General features: G+C 34.6%; 1 protein-coding gene across 1 annotated transcript in view; it reads left to right on the top strand.

The window, feature by feature from the left end:
• The first annotated feature begins 2,828 nt into the window (after nt 1–2,828).
• Nucleotides 2,829–16,132, top strand: part of CLEC2B (C-type lectin domain family 2 member B) — a 22,759-nt gene continuing 9,455 nt past the window's right edge. Inside the window, exons 1-2 of the mRNA XM_059404727.1 lie at nt 2,829–3,015; nt 9,697–9,783. Of these exons, the coding sequence (XP_059260710.1) occupies nt 2,946–3,015; nt 9,697–9,783 (157 nt within the window). The 5' untranslated portion in view covers nt 2,829–2,945. The remainder of the gene's footprint in view (nt 3,016–9,696; nt 9,784–16,132) is intronic.

Here is a 16,132-nt window from a genome sequence, read left to right as displayed (position 1 = left end):
TTAGTTACTGGCTTTATGATCAGGAGGGGAAGGAAGGGATAATCATAAGGAGGGTGTGTAGTCTCTTTGATGGCAGAGGATTCAGCATCATCTTTAAGCAGGGGTAAATGTTAGACTTTAACAATGGAGAATATGCCACTTTCAAAAGTCTAGAGAGCTCGACATTTAGAGGATTCTAGATTTCTGAGAGTTTTGAGAAAGCTTTTAGGAAAGGACACTCTACAAATGGTGGAAAATATTTGTAATACATATATCTGACAAAGGAATTGTTTCCATATTGTTTATATATTAGTTTACAGCTCATTATATATATTTTATAGGATGATTTTCCTTCTTTTCAATGAGTTATAAGACATATACATAAACATAACCACATATAACAAATATAAGATACATATCTTACAACCCATTAAAAAGAAAACCAATCATCCTATAAAAATTGGCAAAATATCTGAATAGAGAGTTCACCAAGAAGGATATATTGGGATGCCTGGGTGGCTCAGTCTGTTAAGCATATGCCTTCACCTCAGGTCATGATCCCAGGATCCTGGGATCTAACCCCACATTGGGCTCTCTGCTCAGCAGGAAGCCTGCTTCTCCCTCTGCCTGCTGTTCCCACTGCTAATGTGCTCTCCCCTAACAAGTAAATAGAATCTTTAGAGAAAAAGATATATTAATTGCCATCAGCATATGAGAAAAGGCTCAACAGATTCTCAGAGATTAAAATTACATTTAGATACCTCCACATACCTACTAGAATGGTGAAAATAAAAAAGATTGACCCTATCAGATGCTGTTATTGATATGAAGGAAATGCAACTGTTCTACTTGGAAGAACAACCTCCTTGGAAGATATATTATGTTTATAAAATTAAACATCTATTTTTTTAAAAAACAGCTTTATTGAGTTATAATTGATATACAAAAAAACTGCACATACTTAATGTGTACAATCTGATGTGTTTCGACATATGCAAACACCTACGATACCATTACCACAATTGAGATAATAGACATAGTCATCATCTCCCAGATCACATGTTGAGTTTCTTATCACAAAAAATACAAACATATTTTCTATTTGACCTAGAAATTCCCCTACTATGTATTTTCTCAAAAGATTAGAAAATAAATGTCCACAGAAAGACTAACAGAAATATTGATGCTGATTTTATGATAGTCAAAAAGTGGAAACAACCAAATGCCATAATGGATAAGCAAATTATTATATAGTTACACAAAGAGATTCTACTCAACAATGAAAAGGAATGAACTACTGGTCTATGTCACAATCTGGATGAAACTCCAAAACATTTTACTGTGCAAAAGATACCAGATCCACAAGGGTGCATGACTCCATTTAAATAAAATTATAAACCCAGCAAAACTCATCTCTATTGATATTAGATGAGTGGCTGCCTGGTTCCTGGGATGAACTGCAAAAGTTCATCAGAAAACACTTTGAGTTGATAGAAATGTTTTATATTTTGCATGAAATTTCATATCTTAATTGCTTCTCCTTAGAAACAAAATTAAATTTCATTCAACTATGATAGTGGAATCCCTAGAATATTTTGCTGATGACATAGAAGGAAAGGTTCATTTCTGCCCAAACTTTTAGTCTTCTTTATATTCCAAAATGGAACAATTTTGTTATCGGTATTTTATCTCACGTAATTTTGTTTTGCGTGATGATAGAAGTGACCAGAGCTGTATATTCAAGGCCGTCTGGAAGAGATTAATCCTGTATTAAGTGGGATTATTCTCTTTTATTTTTATAGTCTCTATTTTTTTTCTTTTCAATTCTTTGCCTTCTACTTTCCTCTCCATTCTCATTTCCTTTTCCCTTTACAGAATCCCAGTTAGAACAGATATGGTGTTAATCCTGAAGGAACTTGTAGGACATCAGCTGCATCTCTGTGGAATTTGAATATATTTACTGAAAGAGAATATGAAATCATTTGAAAATTCTGATGAGGAGAAATTTGAGAAGGAATTTTTTTTTCCTGATAATCTAGTATCTTGAATATTGATAATATTTTGAGTATCTTTTAACTTTAGTTTCCTTTTTCTCTTTGTTTTCTTTTTGTGTAGGACTGTGTGGGTGTGTCCCTGTGATAGCATTCCTTTTTCTCTTTCTGCTTTCTGTTTGTGTAGGAGTGTGAGGGTGTGCACATTGCTGTGATACATCTGAGAAAGAGAGAAAATTGTTTATATTCTTGTTTCAGTAGCCAGTTTGAAACATAGCTTTCTCATTATTGATTTCATCACCTTTAAGATTATCTTTCTAGGGGTGCCTGGGTGGCTCAGTGGGTTAAAGCCTCTGCCTGGGATCGAGCCCCGCATCGGGCTCTCTGCTCAGCAGGGAGCCTGCTTCCTCCTCTCTCTCTCTCTCTCTCTCTCTGCCTGCCTCTCTGCTTACTTGTGATCTCTATCTGTCAAAATAAATAAATAAAATCTTTTAAAAAAAAAAAAAAAGATTGTCTTTCTAAACATGATTGTTGTGTCTGAGCACATGTCTAAACTCACGTCTTAAATCATGACTTTTAATTAATTAATTTTCTTATCTCCTATGGCCCTGGAAGGACACTAGTTAGATACTACTCTTGAAACAATAGAAAAAACAGCCTCTTGAATATATATATATATATCTTTTTCTGACGGGGATCCCCCATAGAGAAAATAAGAATCTGCAAGCTTGTTATTTCTTATATTTTAGGGAACTTCCTCTTTCTGTACATTTTTTTGTTTTTTTTCTATAGGAGGAAATTGTGTTTAGGCAATAGTTTCACTCAATCAGATGCAGTTACTTTCATTTTGAGAAAGACTGCTTAAAATTATTCTGTTTTTCTAAGGTAGAATAACTCCAGTTTGAAGCTGCTTCTAAAGAGACTAATAACATTTTTACATTTAATTTGCAAATTTGAAGAGAAGTTTTGGAAAAGATGACACAAAGCCCCCTGATACTTACCCAGACTGATCACAGGAATCAAGGAACCGATGAAAAAAAACAAGGTAAGGACATTTACATTTGTTAAGAATGAAAGTTATTGTTGGAAATTATGACATTATGCTAAAAGCCTTCCAAGGTATGGGACAGGTTTTGTTGTTTGCTTGTTTGTTTCATCAAACAGAAAAATCCTTTTTTGAATTAACATCTCCATAAAATGAAAATTGTGGCAATAAAATTCAGATTTGGAATTGGCTATTTTGTCTTATGAATGGAGATTATCTTAACTGATAGTGGAGGGGGGTTAATCACAGCTTAAAACTGTTCAAGATTTAATTTCATTTTTACTAAGTATTTAATAAAACAAATACTGGAGATGATGTTAAATTTGCTCCACATACTCATTCAAGGCCCAGAATGAAGACAAAGTATGAAAAATTTGGCCAATATTTCTAATGTCTTAAAAGGTTGTTTATGGACAGTGAGTGGAATCAAAATAAGCCAGAGTTTGGGGGTACTTAATAGCAGAAAGATTATCTCCCTATCTTCGTCTTATCTAAAGAATCATTAGTACTCTGATGTCTTAAAGATGTTTCTGTCAACCTCAAGAAGGATAAGAAAAGAAAATTCACTTTAAAATTAAAACTAGAAACTAGACGAGGCGCCTGGGCGGCTCAGTGGGTTAAATCCTCTGCCTTCAGCTCCAGTCATGCAGGGTTCTGGGATGGAGATCCGCATCAGGCTCTCTGCTCAGCCTGGAGCCTGCTTCCCTTCCTCTCTCTCTGCCTGCCTCTCTGCCTGTGATCTCTGTCTGTCAAATAAATAAATAAAATCTTAAAAAAAAAAACAACTAGAAAACAGCTTAGTAGCCTTAGACCTACCAACTAGCAAGTTCAGAATATGTAAGATCCAAATTCTAAATCAAGGAGAAAAATCTTTCAAAGTTATTTCAACAAGGGTCTTCTTAAACAGAATATAGTGAAGAAGAGAGGTTAAAATGCATTAAATACAATGATTGATTTCGGGACTGTGGTGAATTCTAGACACTTGCCATTTAATTCTTTTCAATATATTAGCGCATGCAACAGTTAAAGGTTTTTGTTACTACAGTTCATATTAGAATGCATAGATACTTATTCCTCATTTTTTAACAATTTAATAATTCTGTTAAGGTTAGATCAAAAGGTTTTGGGACAATGGGATCAAATATTAGATAATAACACGAAAATATCAGAACCAAAGTTTTAAGAATGTTTTCTAGCCACTCATAAAATCAATGTTAATTTATACACTAAAGATTGATCAACAATATGAATTTATGTATTTTATGTATAAATAAATGATATATATTACATAAATGTAGTCTTTAATTTACTAGGTAATATTATGTATATGTAAATATTATATGTTGCATATATAGATATATAATTTGAACTTATAAATACCATTGCAATAGTTAATTTAGTGCATGATAAAATTTATTTTTTAATATTTTATTTATTTTTTAATATTTTATTTTATATTCTTTTTTCATATTCGTAATTTGTGATTTTTCCCCATAGCTGTCAGGTAGGGAAAAGTGTATTTTATTTAGTTTTAAATTCATTAGTCACCCTGGATTTTTCCTCTTATCTCTCCTTGGAGATGATTGTCAATTTTAGTATATGTGCTGCGGAATCGAGCACGGAGATCAGAGCCAGAAACGGAGAGAAATTACTTGAGTCAGCTTTTCTACGGGGAAAGTAATTGGAATCCTTAGCTGTCTAGATTATCACAGGGATGAATTTAGAACCATTTTAGTTACATTATTAATTAAATAGACTTTTATTGAGCTACCCAGGGATGTTATCTGTTTTTACATTCCTTTGTTGAACACATTATGAGGGTTGAGCAACTTCTTTGAAATTCATCTCTCACTACTAAATTCACAGTGGGAAAACAACAGGTTCTGTTCTTTTTTGGTTTTTGGATAATTTTGCAGTGTACAAGTGTTGACCATTGAGTATAGGGGTAGAGAGAAGGAACTTATAAAGTGGAAGCTATTTATATTGAATGTAGAAAAGTAGATTTTAGGTTTAGATTAGATTTAGATTTTAGGTTTAGATTTAGATTAGAGAATGAACATGTCGCATGCTTAAATGTGTACCTGCATATGAGAAATGCAGCAAATGTCCAATTCATTAGTGTCCTGTATCACACTAAATGTCACTCCAAGTCTGCATCTCACTGAGCTGACAGGACACTTAATCTTTGCTGTTTGGTGATATTGTGGGGGAGGGGGTTCTTCGGGGTTGTACAACATTTCCTAGCTTTATTGTGCCATCGAAACATTGAGAGAGTCTTAGTCATCTCTTTTCTCTGATTATTTGTGAAAACATACATCCCAACATCAGTTAGCCTTTTGGGTCTAGTCCCACTGTTTCTGTGCTACAGTTATAACAGCCCCACTGTTTTCTTCACCCCATTAATGGTAGATGAATCTTTTTGAGTCTGGTGTTGTATACGTACAGGATCTAGCATTCTCAACTGCACTATGGAATTAAATGATCTAATACCTTGTCCACTTTGTTATGGAAAGGACTCTCTGTTTCTGTAATGCAAATGAGCATTTCTCACATTGTCAGGAGGTAGGCGTCTTTCTTCTTGTTGATTTTGAAGGCATTTCCTCTTTTTAAAACACCTCCACGATTCTTAGAATCTTCCCTTTTTTTTTTTTTTAAAGAAGGGTCATTGATTCTAAGCAGTTTTGGGTTTTCTTTCAACAATCATCCTGGAGGAAAGAATTACAAATAGGCTCACTACCTACTTAAAATAATAAATAGAAATATTACATTTAAAATTCCACTTAATATTGCAGTAAATGATCTTCATGTTCCCTCCCCCCCACACACAATAATTAAAAAATGGAAAGATGGGAGAGCTATAATACAAGAAAAAACAATAGCATAAGCTTTCTTTTATTTAATTACTATTATATGCCAGAACTTCTGAAAACATAGCACACATATATTCTCTAATTTAAAAAAAAAAAAAAAAAAGAGAGATAGGGGAGGGGGCCTGGGGATTCAGCCCTTTAAGTGTCTGACATCCTCCCGTACTGATCTCAAGGTCCTGGGATGAGCCTTGAGTCAGGCTCCGTGTTGAGCAATGAGTCTACCTGAGGTTCTCTCCCTGTCCCTCTTGTCACTTGCATGCTCCCTCTCTCTCAAAATAATTAAATTAAAAAAATATAAAAGAGAGAGAGAATGTTATTTAGTGGATGAAGAGATTAACAGGGTCAAAAGAGGTAAGAAAATAGTTATACACTATAAAATTTCTATCAAGATTTTGACCTGTAATATTTGTAACAATAACGTTCTTTTGTTCACACTGCCAATTCACAGACAAATAGAATGTCATAATGACACATTGACTTAAATGCTTGATGCTATAGAAAAAGGAGGAATGTGCTTGTTTTCTTGATACCTGATATTTGAAGAAAACTAGTAGGGAATTAGAGAAATTAATATGGTGACACTTGAAAAGTGATTAAAACCACACTAGAGGGGCACCTTGGTGGCTCAGTGGATTAAAGCCTCTGCCTTTGGCTCAGGTCATGATCCCAGCGTCCTGGGATTGAGCCCGCATCCGGCTCTCTGCTCAGCAGGGAGCCTGCTTCCCTTCCTCTCTCTCTGCCTGCCTCTCTGCCTACTTGAGATCTCTGTCTGTCAAATAAATAAATAAAATCTTTAAAACAACAACATCAACACTAGAAAGAGCATGAACTGAAGCTTGGAACCAAGGCATAAACAAAATCAAAAGGCTGAAAAGACAGGTGTATGTTTTGTTTCTCCTCTTTTTGACTTTTGCTGCGTTGGAGGAAGTGTCATTTCTCTTACATGGGAATACCCCTTCCTTTTGTACTTCAGACCACATCCCCCATAGCCAGTGCAAGAATTCTTCTTAATTTTTCTCTCCCTCTTTTGCCTGTATTGGCAGTCTATACCTTCCATATTAAATCACCTCCAAATGAAGAAAAGAAACATTATGTGTTTAATGTTTAAAAAAGAACCTCGTGATAACCACTCCTCTCATTTTAACTACCTCTTTGCTTGCTTCAATACATACAGCACAAGTTTCTCTGAAATGCTGATTTTAGTTCCTTATTCCAACAGTGTACCCTTATTCTGTGTGACTGAAGGCACTCTATCAAGGATACCAGTGCCCTCCAAGTGCTCCACTTGATTTTTATATCTCCAGCCCTACCACCCTTGTTTATGAGATCCCCATAATTAGATATAATTAGAGTTATAGCTCCCTAAATGACCTCTTTACTCACTAGTCACAAGGAACTTTTAAAAGCATAAATTTGGCAGTGCCAAACACCCACCTAAAACAATTCAGTGGCTTCCCATTATACTTTGAAGAAAGTCAAGTTCTTTCCCAAAGTTTAATGTTTAGCATCATTTTGTTCCTAACTAGTGAGTATTCCCTGCTACTTTTGACCAAATCAAACTCCTACTTCGCCATGTTCTTTTCCATTCTTTCCTGATTTAAGGCACTTGAACTTGCTCTTCTCTTTGCTTAAAATTCTTTCTCAGGTTTATTTCACATAAATGGCCACTGGTCATATTTTAGGTTTGGTTTTAATGTCAGTTCCACAGAATTCCACCTCTTGCCCACCATCTTTTCTGGTTATTTGTCTTTATCAATCACCCAGCTTATCGCCTTCCAACTCTTGTTGTAATCTGTAATTTTTAATTTTTTTTTCAAGTGACTGTGTCTTCTCCACCAAATATAAATACCAGGAGAGCTTTTGTTTATTATTATATTTATGGAAACTAGCACATAGTAGGTGATTAGTAAATATTTGTCAAAGAATGAACAAATAAACATGATGCTGGCTCACAAGTGAAGCACTGTAGTTCATGTTTATTATGTAGCTTTGAAATCCCAGATGGTTAGAAGAAACGTACAACTAATGACAGGACTTTTCAGAAATTTGGCAGAAATACGCAGGTTAGACATGACTTCTAATTATATTTATAACATAACTGAAATAACCGTCTGGTGGCTCAAAAACAATGCTAGTTTTCTCTAGCTGCATTCCCTCTCCCTCTTTATGGTACTTTTAAACAATTATTATGAATTTTTATAAGTACGAATGTTTTCATATGTTGTGCATGATAGTGTAGATTGCTACCATACTTTTGGAAGAATATCTATTCGATATATGCCGATTTATTTATTTTTGAGATTTTTGTCTTGAGAAGATAATTAGACAAATATGCAAGACATTTAAACTATAATTCTAATTATGGTTAACTCAAAAAGGTGGGACAGCCTAAATACCCATTAGAAGAGGACTTTTTTTAAATCCATCATTCAAATTCTTATGTCAAATTATTCTTCTACATGATGTGTAAATTTACCTGTTTCTCTGAATGAACAACCACCTCCAAATTTTAGTGGCTATTGCTTATGGTTCTAAGGTTTAGGGATAAATACAGATTCAGTAGGAATGGCTTATGTCTCTTCTGTTACGTGGGGCTCAAAAACAGTGAAAGTAGGAATTACAAAGTCTCTTAAGGCTTGGGCTCTAAAGTTTCAGTGTCACATCTGCCCCAGTCTCCTGGCTAAAGCAAGGCATAAGGCAGTTCATATTCAAGTGTTGGGAATACAGTATATCTCTTGATGGGAGGAGGAACAGGATCATGTGTCAAAAGAGTGGTGGACACAGGGGGTGCCATGATTCACTGGGGGCCATTCTTAACCGTCAACCACATATGAGAAGAACAAATTGTTAACTGAAAACATTAGAATAGAAAATAGTGGGTACTTAATGAATGTACTAATATAAAATCATGTGTATTTGTAGGCAAGGTTATATGTGTGAAAAAAGGATTAGAGAGATATATGGATGGAAGGATGTAAACCCAAGTGATAATGCTGGTAATGTTGAAGTAGTAGAAATTTAGATGTCTTTTAAATTTAATATCTTCTGTACATCCACAAAGGAAAAATGTTTGTTCAACAAAAGGAGAGCTCTTCACCAGGAAAAAGATAGGAATGATAAATGCCCTCAATAAGTTTACTGTCTATCTTAAAGTATCATAAAATTTTACAGTAAGGATGTTTATAATCACATAAAATGACAAAGTTGTTTTATTTCAAAAAAACTTATGTCTATTTTTTCTCCAAATGGGCACTAATTTTTCTGTTCTGCTGACTTTGTAGACGACGAAATACCAGGCCAGGAAAAAAAGAAAGTAGTGTCTTGTTCAAGTTCCTTTGATCATTTGCAGCAAAAATTTCAATTCCAAATCTTCGGATTGATTATTTATGAACTTTCAAATATGTTATGCTACCTATCCTTTAAAATAAAGTTTTCATTAGTTAAAAAATAGATGATCTTAGAACTATTCAAGGAGTGTTAAGATATGCTGATATTGTACCATAGAAGAAGGATATTGAAGGCCTGGGAGTGGCTCCAGATCTTAAGAAATTCTACCCTAAAGAATTATACATATTTGATTCCTTGGACTTTGACAGTAAGGTCAATTGATAACATTAGATTGAATGTAAGGATAAACTGAGACATTTCCCAAAAAAAGCAAGTTTTTTTTTTCCATATAACAAACAGAAATGGTAGGTTTGTGTTATCTGATGAAATAGTGGAATAAATTGCTAAAAGGAGTTTGTTAGTTATGGTTATGAATGAAAATTTAATATTTCTTTTACATGTTTCTAAAATTAATTTTTTTCAGGTCTTAAGAACAGCTATAAGAAGATTCTCATATGTATTTTGCTTGCAATATCTTTCACTGTCATTAATATTGTAATTACTGGAATAGGTGAGTAAATTACATTTTTTAATTCTTTACTTACCATTTTTTACTTTTCTATGGCCTCTATTGAATGATCTTTTCTTATTTTTCTCACTCTTTTCCCATTACCCATGATCTATTTAATGGGTGACAATGAATGGATTATTATGAATTACATGACCTATATATGAATTTCATGACCTACATTGGGAGATGTAAAAATGATTAAGACAAAATCATTCACCTTGATAATGTCATGTTCCACCATCATTCCCATACCAATGGCAATCTCTATTTTGATTTCTGTTGAACAGTTTAGTTTTGCCCATTTAAAAATTTTTCCATAAATAAGATCATACTTATGATCTTAAATAAGATCTTACTTATTCTTTGCATCTTGTTGTTTTTGTTCCACACCATGTTTGTGTGATTCTTCCATGTCATAACAGGTAGCAAAATTTCATTGAGCCATTTTTGAAAGGGGTTGGAAAAATTTTTATGCAAAAAGCCAGATATTAAATAAATTTATCTTGGTTAGCCATACAATTTGTGTTTTAAGTACTCCATTCTGCATTTGTAGTGAAAAAGCAGCCACACATGATATGTAAGCAATTGTGCTTCCTGTGTTTCACTGTAGTTAAACATGAAAATTTGAATATTTTCATATGTCACAAAATGTTACTCCTTTTTTAATTGTTTTGAGTTTCTATTACTTATTATTTTATTGATGATTTTAAATTGTAAAAACATTTTGCATTTTACTCTGATTTGGGCCTCAGGCTGTAGTTTACAGATCCTCGCTGTAGAATATCTCATGCTATATATTACTTTATTAATCATTCTACTCATGATGGACATTTGGATAGTGCCACATTTTTACTACTGCAAATTATGCTGTTTTGAACATCCTTATGCTTTTAGACTTTTAGTGAATAGTGGGTATCATTTGGGATACACTTACAAGAAAAATTATTAAACCACGCAGTATATAAATGTCAACTTTAGTAAATAATTCCATAGATTGAGGACAACCCAGCCCAAAATTTATGACATATTGATTGTTTAACATACTGGTCAACACTTTGTTGTCAGTTTTACCCATTTCTGCCATTCTGATGAGTGTGTTCTACTACCTTTTGGGGAATTTAATTGACGTTTTCTTGATGACCAACACTGTTAAGCTCCTTGTCGTATTGAACTTAGCTCACTTAGTCACAGTATTTTGTGATGAGTATATTCAAATACTTGCGTTAGCTCTTTGTTTCTTGTTAGATTCATAGGTATTCTTTAATATAATCAATAAAAATGTTTTGCATTTCTATTTTAAATATCTTCTGCTATTTAAATATAAGTATACTAAAAATCTTTCTGAAGTTTACATTTATTTTCTGTAATGTTTTTCAATGAAGGGAAGTTCTTAATTTTTAGATAGTTTGAATTTTTAAAATTTTTTTCTTTTTTTTTTAATAAAATTTTTTATTTTTTATAAACATACATTTTTATCCCCAGGGGTACAGGTCTGTGAATCACCAGGTTTACACACTTCACACCACTCACCACTCACCAAAGCACATACCCTCCCCAATGTCCATAGGCAGGCAGAGGCGGGGTGGGGTAAGCAGGATCCCTGCTGAGCAGAGAACCCGGTGTTGGGTTTGATCCCGGGACCCTGCGATCATGACCTGAGCCCAAAGCAGAGGCTTTAACCCACTGAGCCACCCAGGCACCCCTGTAAATAGTCTTTATCAAGTTGAGGAAGTGCCCCTTCTCTTACTAGATTATTGGGAGTTTGTGTCGCAAGTGTTAGATTTTTGTCAAATGCTTTCATTCATATGATCGTGAATCATGTCACTTTCCTTTTTTAGCCTGTTGGTATGATATATGACATTAATTGATTTTCAAATGCTGAACCAGCTTTACAGATCTGAGATAAATTCCACTTTGTCAAGGCACATACCTCTTTTTATATATTGTTGGATTGAATTTGTTAATATTTTGTTGAGGATTTTTGTGTCTATGTTCATGAGATATATGTAAGAAAAGTTTCCTTTTCTTAACTTTGTATAGATTAGATAGACTCATTAGGGTAATGCTTGCCTCATAGATTCAGTTAGGAAGTATTCCATCTACTTCTATCCTCTGAAAAAGATTGTAGAGGACTGGTATAATTTCTTCCTTAAATGTTTGGTAGAATTCATCAGTGAATCCATCCGGGTCTGGTGAACAGAAGTTTTGAGATATTACTAGTTATTCATTCAGTTTCTTTAATAGATATAGGCCTATGCATATTGTTTCTTCTCATTTGAGTTTTGCAAGATTGTATTATTCAAGGAATTGGTCCATTTCATTTAGGTTAGCAAATATTGGGTCATTAAGTTATTCATAGTATTTCTTAACCTACTGAGCCACCCAGGTGCCCCTATTCATAGTATTTCTTTATTATATTTTGATTTCCATTGATCTGTAATGATGTCTTCTCTTTTATTTCTGATATTATTAATCTGCGTCCTTTCTCTATCTCTCTCTCTCTTTTTAATTTTTTTGGTATAGTTAACCTGGGTAGAAGTTAGCTGATTTTATTTTTCCTCAAAGAAAAACTTTTAATTTTTTTTAAATTTTCTTTGTTAATTTCCTAATTTTATTTCATTGATTTTTGTTGTATTTCTTATTATTTCTTCTCCTCTGTTTACTTGGGTTTAGTTTTCTTTTATTAGTTTTTTTAAGATGAAAACTTAGATGATTGATTTTAGATCTTTTCCTTTTCTCTTTATTTTTTTAATTTTATTTAATCATTTGACAGAGGGAGAGAGAGATCACAAGTAGGCAGAGAGGCAGAGGGTGGGGCGGGGAAGCAGGCTCCCTGCTGATCAGAGAGCCCGATGCGGGGCTCAATCCCAGGACCCTGAGAACATGACCTGAGTCCAAGGCAGAGGCTTAACCCACTGAGCCACCCGGGTGCCCCAGATCTTTTTCTTTTCTAAAGTATGTTTTCAATACCCTATATTTTCCTGTAAGCATTGCTGCATCCCACAAGTTTTGATAAGTTGTGTCCTTATTTTTCTTTATCAAAACATTTTAAAATTTCTCTTGAGATTTCTTCTTTGTTCCATGTGCTATTTAGATCTGTGCTGTTTTATCGACATGGTTTGGGAAATCTTTCAGCCATCTTTCTGTTATTGACTTCTGATTTAATTGCAGTGTGATCTGAAAGCAGAAATTCCATTGTGATTAATGTGATTAACTCCATTGTGTGATCTGAAAGAAAGATTTCCTTTCTTCTAAATTTGTTAATGTGTGTTTTACGTTATTAATTTAAATAACTATCAGTCTTAGAATTATTTGTTCCATTTCTTTGAAAAAGATGGATGGTACTTTGATAGGAATTGCATTAAATGTGTAGATTGCTTTAGGTAGCATAGACGTTTTCACAATATTTATTCTTCCAATCCAGGAGCATGGAACATTTTTCCATTTCTTTGTGTCTTCCTCAATTTCTTTCATGAGTACTTTATAGTTTTCTGAGTATAGATTCTGTGCCTCTTTGGTTAGGTTTATTCCTAGGTATCTTATGGTTTTGGATGCAATTGTAAATGGGATTGACTCCTTAATATCTCTTTCTTCTCTCTTGCTGTTGGTGTAGAGAAATGCAACTGATTTCTGTGCATTGATTTTATATCCTGACACTTTACTGAATTCCTGTATAAGTTCTAGCAGTTTTGGAGTGGAGTCTTTTGGTTTTTCCACATATAGTATCATATCATCTGCGAAGAGTGATAATTTGACTTCTTCTTTGCCGATTTGGATGCCTTTAATTTCCTTTTGTTGTCTGATTGCTGAGGCTAGGACCTCTAGTACGATGTTGAATAGCAGTGGTGACAATGGACATCCCTGCCGTGTTCCTGACCTTAGCGGAAAAGCTTTCAGTTTTTCTCCATTGAGAATGATATTTGCGGTGGGTTTTTCATAGATGGCTTTGATTCTAAAATTTATATGGAACCAGAAAAGACCTCGAATAGCCAAAGGGATATTGAAAAAGAAAGCCAACGTTGGTGGCATCACAATTCCGGACTTCAGGCTCTATTACAAAGCTGTCATCATCAAGACAGCATGGTACTGGCACAAAAACAGACACATAGATCAATGGAACAGAATAGAGAGCCCAGAAATAGACCCTCAAATCTATGGTCAACTAATCTTCGACAAAGCAGGAAAGAATGTCCAATGGAAAAAAGACAGCCTTTTCAATAAATGGTGCTGGGAAAATTGGACAGCCACATGCAGAAAAATGAAATTGGACCATTTCCTTACACCACACACAAAAATAGACTCAAAATGGATGAAGGACCTCAATGTGCGAAAGGAATCCATCAAAATCCTTGAGGAGAACACGGGCAGCAACCTCTTCGACCTCTGCCGCAGCAACATCTTCCTAGGAACAACGCAAAAGGCAAGGGAAGCAAGGGAAAAAATGAACTACTGGGATTTCATCAAGATCAAAAGCTTTTGCACAGCAAAGGAAACAGTTAACAAAATCAAAAGACAACTGACAGAATGGGAGAAGATATTTGCAAACGACATATCAGATAAAGGACTAGTGTCCAGAATCTATAAAGAACTTAGCAAACTCAACACCCAAAGAACAAATAATCCAATCAAGAAATGGGCAGAAGACATGAACAGACATTTCTGCAAAGAAGACATCCAGATGGCGAACAGACACATGAAAAAGTGCTCCATATCACTTGGCATCAGGGAAATACAAATCAAAACCACAATGAGATATCACCTCACACCAGTCAGAATGGCTAAAATCAACAAGTCAGGAAATGACAGATGCTGGCGAGGATGCGGAGAAAGGGGAACCCTCCTACACTGTTGGTGGGAATGCAAGCTGGTGCAGCCACTCTGGAAAACAGCATGGAGGTTCCTCAAAATGTTGAAAATAGAACTGCCCTATGACCCAGCAATCGCACTATTGGGTATTTACCCTAAAGATACAAATGTAGTGATCCAAAGGGACACATGCACCCGAATGTTTATAGCAGCAATGTCCACAATAGCCAGACTATGGAAAGAACCTAGATGTCCATCAACAGATGAATGGATCAAGAAGATGTGGTATATATACACAATGGAATACTATGCAGCCATCAAAAGAAATGAAATCTTGCCATTTGCAACAACATGGATGGAACTAGAGCGTATCATGCTTAGCGAAATAAGTCAAGCAGAGAAAGACAACTATCATATGATCTCCCTGATATGAGGAAGTGGTGATGCAACATGGAGGCTTAAGTGGGTAGAAGAATAAATGAAACAAGATGGGATTGGGAGGGAGACAAACCATAAGTGACTCTTAATCTCACAAAACAAACTGAGGGTTGCCGGGGGGAGGGGGTTTGGGAGAAGGGGGTGGTATTATGGACATTGGGGAGGGTATGTGATTTGGTGAGTGCTGTGAAGTGTGTAAACCTGGTGATTCACAGACCTGTACCCCTGGGGATAAAAATATATGTTTATAAAAATTAAAATAAAAAAACATATATAACCTTCAAAAAAAAAAAAAAAGTTTAAAAACAAACAAACAAAAAAAATAACTATCAGTCTTCATTTGGAAGTTTATGTAAGCATTCAGATTATCAGCAAATAGAAATGTTTTTATTTATTCTTTTGAAATCTTTATACCTTTCAGTGTATTGCCTTCTTTTACTGGTTTGAACTTCCAGTACAGGGTTGAAGAAAAATAGTTAGGGTTGCATCACTACCTCATTCTTAAATCCATGAGAAAGTTTTTAAATATTTCTCCATTAAGCATGGTACTTTTAGGGGCACTTGGCTGGCTCAGTCAGTTGAGCAGCCAACTCTTGGTTTCAGCTCAGGTCATGATCTTGAGTCGTGAGATTGAGCCCCACATCGGGGCTCCACACTCAGCAAGGAGTCTGCTTCTCTTTCTCCCTCCGCCTCTCCCCCTGTTTATGCTCTCTCTCTCTCTTTCTCTGTATCTCGCTGTCTCAAATAAATAACTAAAATCTTAAAAAAAAAAAAAAAAAAGAAAAAGGTGTTAAACTACATCAAAATAAAAAGCATCTGCACAGTGAGGTAAATAACAAAACTAAAAGGCAAACTATGGAATGAGACAAGATATTTTGCAAATGACATATTCCATTAAGAGTTAGTCTCCAAAATATATAAAGAACTTTCTGTATCTCTCTGTCTCAAATGAATAAATAAAATCTTAAAAAAAAAAAAAGAAAAAGGTGTTAAACTACATCAAAATAAAAAGCATCTACACAGTGAAGAAAATAACAAAACTAAAAGGCAAACTATGGAATGAGACAAGATATTTTGCAAATGACATATTCCATTAAGAGTTAGT

The sequence above is a fragment of the Mustela nigripes genome, chromosome 6 (genome assembly GCF_022355385.1).
Source record: "Mustela nigripes isolate SB6536 chromosome 6, MUSNIG.SB6536, whole genome shotgun sequence".
NCBI classification, from domain to species: Eukaryota; Metazoa; Chordata; class Mammalia; order Carnivora; family Mustelidae; genus Mustela; species Mustela nigripes.
This window is presented reverse-complemented; position numbering and strand designations above follow the sequence as displayed.